Below are 7,451 nucleotides of genomic sequence, written 5' to 3'. Positions count from 1 at the left end.
CAATCAAAGAATTTGCCTTCTTTGATGTTGGTGAGACAGGATGACTCATGAATGTCCTGGTTTTAGCGCGATAAAGGACCAGATTTTGAACTGTAGCTGTATTTTCAAGCCATCGCAATGCCAAAATGGCATGATAAAGAATGGGGAACTCTCAAAACACCCGAGTTACACCTGGTGGGAGACTCAAAGTGGTAACTCTGAAATCAGAGCACAATTGAATGATTTAATGAAAATTGAAACTGAATATAATACTCCTGTCCAGCATCAGGACATTTTTTAAACCATCCAGTCATCCACTCATCCTTACAGCTGCTATACTTGATCAGTTTTGACTGTGGAAAGTCCTCCGCTATGTTCTATATACTTCACGAAAGCGTAAAGTAGTTCTGTCCAAAGTTAAAGTGCAAAACAAAGGTAAGCACATTATTGATGTTGTTCTTTTTTTGTGTGTGTTTGTCTGATTATCGTACTATATGTGCAAGATTAACACTCGCCAAGTGGCAAATGTGAGTAAAAATCGGTGTTGGCGAGTATATGAAACTGTGTCAATTACCAGATGGCCGGTAACATTATAAATTTTACAACATAAACAATGCTCTGTACAGTTGATGGATCAGTGCTGCATCATCACAAAAGTTTAAACCTTTCCACTGTAAATATTCAAGCGCTAGAACACTCGAAAGGGAACTCGTGTGCTATGTGGGAAGTTTAACAGCCGCATCTCAGTTTAACAGCGCGCGATCATCGCGTAAATGATTGGCCCTCTGGCTTGTCAATCACTGCTGTGACGTGCCTTGTGAGAGACGTGCGCAGTTGCGCGCTCCAGTAACTTTCCACACTCCACAGGAGCCGCATGCAATGTTTTTGTCAGGAGACAGGAGTAACAACTGCAGATTATGTGCAGTTACCTGCGGTGAGTCCAACATAATGAATTCACTAACACGACACAGCGAACGCCGGTGGTAAACACTCGTGTTCCAATACTCGTGCACGAGTTTTGGTAGGCGTTCCCTCAAAATGAGTTGTGAAGGAGGGGGGTTGTTCTTATGCATGCGTTCATTTCAACTCACTAACAGTCTTTGTTTTTTTTACAAGATGTAATATAAGTCTAAGGTTGTAGCGCGGCCACTTTATGGGGAACATTTATACTGCTGTGAATTATTCTAATTAATAATATAAGTACAGCTGTTTTGTATATAGGTTTTCCCCTGTGTTATGTTGCCCGGATATGTGTTTGTGTTCCCGTTTTACTCACGCGAGACTGCTGTCGGGAAGATCCAGGGAATCCCCGTGATGTCATGGGGTTGGACAGCTGATTGTCACGTCTGATAAAAGAAGCCGGTTTACCGGTGTTCGGGAGAGGACGCTCTCATTGCTACGTGGATATCGCGATCGATCGCTCTACACACTATTTGTTTGTCATCGTCTGTGACTGATCATCTCGTTGTGGAAGTTACATCCATTGGATTATTTCCCCTTCGGGATACGGGACAGGACAACGCTATACATCGTGCTCCCGGTCTAAAAGCCTTTCCGGTGAGGCCGATTCAACACACACCCGCACACACACACCTACACACACACACATTACATTGGACTGAAACGGACTATTCCAACACGCATACATACATTTTTGTTTATATATATATATATTGTATATATTGTTGGGGTTGTGGTATATTTATGTTTCTTGTATAATACACTTTGGTTTGACATTTATTCTGTTTATTTTGTGGAGTATTTTATTCAAACCCGTTTAAAATAAAGGGATTAAGAACCGGTTGACGTTGTGTAAACTGCCTTATATAGGCTGAGTGTTACAAGGTGTCCCCTGAATGTGTCTGTGAAGTTTCAGCTCAAAATACCCCATAGATTTTTTTGAATTAATTTTTTTTCAACTGCCTATTTTGAGGCAGAAATGCGCCAATTCAGGTTGCAGCCACTTTAAATCGCGCACTCTCTGCCCCCGCCTGAGCTCTCGACTCTATCATTGCATAAAAAAAGATCAAACAGCTAATATAACCCTCAAAATGGATCTTTACAAAGTGTTCGTCATGCAGCATGTCTAATCACGTAAGTATTTATTTGGATGTTTACATTTGATTCTGAATGAGTTTGATAGTGCTCCATGGCTAACGGCTAATGCTACACTGTTGGAGAGATTTATAAAGAATGAAGATGTGTTTATGCATTATACAGACTGCAAGAGTTTAATAATGAAAATAACGATGGCTCTTGTCTCTGTGAATACAGTAAGAAACGATGGTAACTTTAACCACATTTAACAGTACATTAACAACATGCTAACGAAATATTTAGAAAGACAATTTACAAATATCACTAAAAATATCATGTTATCATGAATCATGTCAGTTATTATCGCTCCATCTGCCATTTTTCGCTGTTGTTCTTGCTTGCTTACCTAGTCTGATGATTCAGCTGTGCACAGATCCACACTGTAAAAAAAATCCCGTTGTTTCTACAGAAAAATACCGGCAGCTGTGGTTACCAGAACAATACTGTAAAAATGACATCAAACCGTAAACATACTTACGGAGTTACATGTGAATTTTACATTTTAAATATGTATATTTAACATTGGATTTCAGTACACTGTAAAAAAAATCCCAGTAAAATTTACGGTAAAATAACATATTTCATTAACTGATATAATGTTAATTTACCAACCTAATGAAGTACTAATATCTGTTTTGTACCTTTATAATACACTGACAGTCACCAAACACAGTGGTGATAAGAGTCACATGATGAATCAAAGTTCATCACAAGCAGCTTTTCCACAAGCTGAGGAGGACAATACTAATATATAGAAGGTGCACACAGTGTCATTTCACACACACACTAAACACCATCATGGTAACATGCATGAAATTTTAAAAATGCAATAAACATTAATTTAACAACATTAAATGTAACATAAAAACCTAATGTACATAACTGATTAGAAAAAAATGAGAAGAACTAAGAACAAACAGAGTTATTTCAACAAAAATATATCAAATGTGAAGTGTCACACAGGGAATTGTGGGAATGTCAATTTACGTTTTTCACTGTAAATTTTTTCAATTAATTGTTATTTTTCACTTTCAAAAACTGTGAATTTAACGGTATTTTACCATAAAATTACATTAAATGTACCGTTAGATCTATTACAGTTATTCACCGTATATAGTACGGAAACTTTCTGTAAACCAATTAGCAGTTTTTCACCGCAGCATTTTTACGGTCTTTTACTGTTAAAATCACGGTAATTTTTTACAGTGCAGACGTTAATACTGGCTAAATATATGCATGTATAGTGTGTATATAAACAACTATATATTTTATAATGACTGTAATTACACATGTACATTAATATGTTTTAAATAGAATTACGATTACTGTAGGATATATGTAGCAGGGCATTCAGTAACTCTTGAAAAGACAAAAATAAAGTGTCAGTGTATTTCATTAGATTTTAACTTTTCTTTCTTTTTTTTTTTTTTTTAAATGTAGTATTTCCTCATGTTTTACCACTGATTTTTAGTGACAGTCGATATGCATGGGCTACTGGCGATGAGTTTCCCCCCTCTCCTCTCCTCTCCCCTCCCCTCTTGTCACAGCCACCACGCCCATTTAAGTTGCATTTTTCAAAAAGATTGTGAGCTAGACTTGAGCGGAAAGAGGGGGGTTTCATGACCCTTTAAACAAATAAGATTTATATAAGAAGGAGGAAACAATGGAGTTTGAGACTCACTGTATGTCATTTCCATGTATTGAACTCTTGTTATTCAGCTATGCCAAGATAAATTCAATGGCACTTTTAACATAAATCAATCAAAAAAAAAAAAAAAAGAAAGAAAGAAAGAAGAAAAAGTAGATGTAAAAATAGATGTGAATAGTTTTTCCCTTCAGTAATTGTATTAAATTATGTAGGAAAGGGAAGGCTTTCAATGGCAGTTGAATCAGTTCCTGATTCAGTCTCATATGGAAACCTTTAACCAAAATTTACTTTATCCAATATTACACTGTTGTCTGTGGCTAATTACTGTCCAGAATTACTTTGTAATTTAGTAACAAAGCCATTTGAAATGATCATGCTTTCAAGAAAAAAACAACAACTTATATTTACATTGAGGTATTATCATGTGCTAGCCGTATATGTTTCTTTTGTGCGTGTGAAACTTGTCAGCATCATTCAAACATAAACACTAAAAGAAACTAAAAGAAACTAAAACTAAAAGCACCTGTATCAATGTTCTCTGTTCTCTGTCTCCAGCTGACTGACACCCTACTGTTTCTCAAAGCTTTAGATGAGCACGAGATTTGTGTGGATTAAGGCAAACATTAGACAATTTAGTCTGACCTCTCACATCCTGTTTATGCATGTGAAATGTTTTAAAGAAGTTATTTAGTAGAAGCTAGATAAAAATAGTTGAAATTATATGTGTTTGGGAGAATAATTGTGGAAATAAACAGCTGCAAAGAAACTTTTGCAATCAAGACACTTTTTTTTGGTTTCCAATTCCAAAATGCAAGGAGCAAGGAATGCAGGTGAAGGTACAGATCCATGTGCAACAGGTTTATTAGTAATACAAAGAAAAAAACTAGGAAACACCATGCCTATTTATACACAGGGGGTAATGAGGCAAACAACACACCTGGGAAAAATCAGGGAATTAATCAACATGAAAAACTACAAAAGGACTACAAAACTGGCACAGGAAACATAAAAGACTCAACATGACACAAGTAACCTGTAACAATAGCTGCATTCACGTCACCTCGTATTTACCGGAATCTTGAAATGACAACACGTGACGTTATATTCGGAGCTGTTCACGTCCTTGGACTGGGAATTATGCGTTTCCATGGCACCACTATCAACGCCTAAATGAATCTACAGCGGTCAGGTGGTACAGCGGCCACGTGGTACATCTGGGAGCTTTCAGAAAACTCCCAGCTTACCAGCTGAAATTACGAGCTCTACGAGGACGTGAACGCTTTTTACAAGCTAGAATCTCGTAACTACAGGAATTATGAAGCCGCATGAACGCACCTAATGTCAATGTAAAACACAGTTTAAATCTTCAGTGTCAGAAGATCTTGAGAAGTACTAGGTCTACTACTATTAATATTGGCTATAAATGGCACACACTGTAAAAAAAAAAAAAAAAAAAAGAATATTTGTGTTACAAAAATATTTGCAATTTCTGAGTGAAAATTTTTTCTACACCATTTTTTTTCTTTTTCTAGAGGATTTTAAACCACTGTGTAGGTCTATGTAACTGCCATGGGCGTGTTGCTTGCAGTTACTGCAGACAAAAAAAGTAGGTCATTTGAGTTCCTCTTTACCATAACTGTTCACCATAAAAAGCCAAGGCACAGATAAAAGACTCACACTATTCATTCCATCAGAAAAACTTAGAGCCATATCTAAAGAAGAAAGGTGGAAGTGATCAGTCATGGCCCAGGCTCCAGTCTACTCTCAGGGCGGTTATGCTGGAATTCCTCATGCAATCCATCCTGACAACATCCAGTTCCATGCCCAGGTCCTGAATCACTCCAATGAGCCTGTGGTCATCGTTCAACCCCCCGTGTACCAGCGTACTCACGCTCCACTGGCTGACCCTGTGCCGGATTACATGGGTTACTCCATATTTACCACGCTGTGCTGCTGCATCTGTCTGGGAGTTGCCGCTATAATGTGCTCTAGTTCTGTAAGTATTCATTTATGTACCTTTGAATGTACCTTTGAATGTAGAATGTAGTTTTTCATATCAAGCAAACATGTTCATGGGGACAAAGTTTCAAATAAGAAAAAAATTAGAAGTTGGTAAGATTGTTTTGAAAGTTATTTCTTATTCTCACCAAGGCTTTATTTATTTGAAACATTACAATTTAAAATAAACATTGTATTTTAATATATTTTAAAATATAATTTATTCTTTTGATGGTAAAGCTGAATTTTCAGCATCATTACTCCAGTCTTCAGTGTCATATGATCCTTCAGAAATCATTCTAATATGATGATTTGATGCTCAAGAAACTTTTCTTACTATTATCACTCTTAAAAATTATTTTATGTGGATAACATTAAGCATTTTTTTTAGGATTCTTTGATGAACAGAAATTCAAAAGAACATCATTTTTTTCTAACCCTAATGTCTTTACTGTGACCTTTGTTCAATATAATGCATCCTAGATAAAATCGATAGATTCACTGATAGATCGATAGATGCGTTTTTCAGTCTGTACTCTCAATAGTTGACATTTTATCTTTACTTTCACAGGCACGCAAAGCTAACGCTGCTGGTCGGAGGGCAGAAGCAGCAAGCAGCTCTCAAACTGCACTTATCCTGAACCATATCGGCGTTGTTGTGGGCCTTATCATCATTGTAATATATTGCCTCAACAAGTTTTACTTTAAGGAAAATTATCCATAAAGTGATCTGGGGGGGATCTTAAATTACAATAATTGTAATTTTTTTTTTTTTTTAAGATTCAATTGACAAATTTTATGTATTATGAAATTGAATATTGCATTTCATTTTTTAATTGTTTAAATAAATGCAAAAGTACTTGACAATGATGATTCATAAAAAAAACCTCTACAGTTTTATGCTCATTTTCCCTCAAATTTCTAAAATCTTCTTCATAGATTTTGTGAATAATAAAAAGGAAACAGACATTGTTTACTTTTAGAATAATAGCAGTTAAGTAAATGTTTGTTCTCCTAATTGTTTACACACCTAATAACAATTTTAGTCTAGTTAATTTTAGTCTACAGCTAACTTTTGTTTAAAACAAAATCCAAAAAACAGTGCACTTTTACATTTTATTCTTTAATGAAACATTTTAAAGCTTGTCTTCACATTCAGTGTTTTCAATACATGTAAACAAAATATTCTTACAACAATTAAAACAACATTACAATCATTCTCCTTTGTGCAGAAGGACAGTTAATAGACATTTCTCAGTCCATTGAAAGAAACAGAAACTGATTTCTTCTTTTTTGGTAACACTATACAATAAGGTTAATGCACTGCAAATTAACAAACACTGTTTGTATTTTTTATTAACTAACAATAACAGATTAATGAATACTGTAACAAATGTATTGCTCATTGTTAGTTCATGTTAATACATTATAATGTTAACAAATGAGACCTTATGGTAAAGTGTAACTATTTTTTTTTTTTTAATGCAAACTGTTTATAACATGGAAAAATAGAGTTGTTGCATGGTTGGTGTAGGCGTGAATACTAAGGGGAAAAATAAACAATGAACTGAAAAATAAAGTTTTGACCACATATCAGAAAGGATGTGTTACAGTTGTACTGGTTTGAAGAGATGAGGCAGGTACGGATTTCCACAATACATAATACTTTAATCCAAGAGGCAAGAGGAACCAAACATACAACGTAAACATAACATTAAGACGGACGAGG

The 7,451-nt window shown here is 35.4% G+C and overlaps 1 protein-coding gene across 1 annotated transcript; it reads left to right on the top strand.

The window, feature by feature from the left end:
• Positions 1-5,425: 5,425 nt before the first annotated feature.
• On the top strand, positions 5,426-6,451 carry LOC137028074 (synapse differentiation-inducing gene protein 1-like). Its single transcript, XM_067396815.1, has 2 exons — positions 5,426-5,720; positions 6,294-6,451. Exons 1-2 carry the CDS (start codon positions 5,466-5,468, stop codon positions 6,444-6,446), a joined length of 408 nt encoding a protein of 135 aa, XP_067252916.1. The 5' UTR covers positions 5,426-5,465; the 3' UTR covers positions 6,447-6,451.
• Positions 6,452-7,451: the final 1,000 nt, after the last annotated feature.

The sequence above is a fragment of the Chanodichthys erythropterus genome, chromosome 2 (assembly GCF_024489055.1).
Source record: "Chanodichthys erythropterus isolate Z2021 chromosome 2, ASM2448905v1, whole genome shotgun sequence".
Lineage (NCBI taxonomy): Eukaryota > Metazoa > Chordata > Actinopteri > Cypriniformes > Xenocyprididae > Chanodichthys > Chanodichthys erythropterus.
Note: the sequence above shows the minus strand (reverse complement) of the source record. Positions and strands in the feature narration are given on the sequence as shown.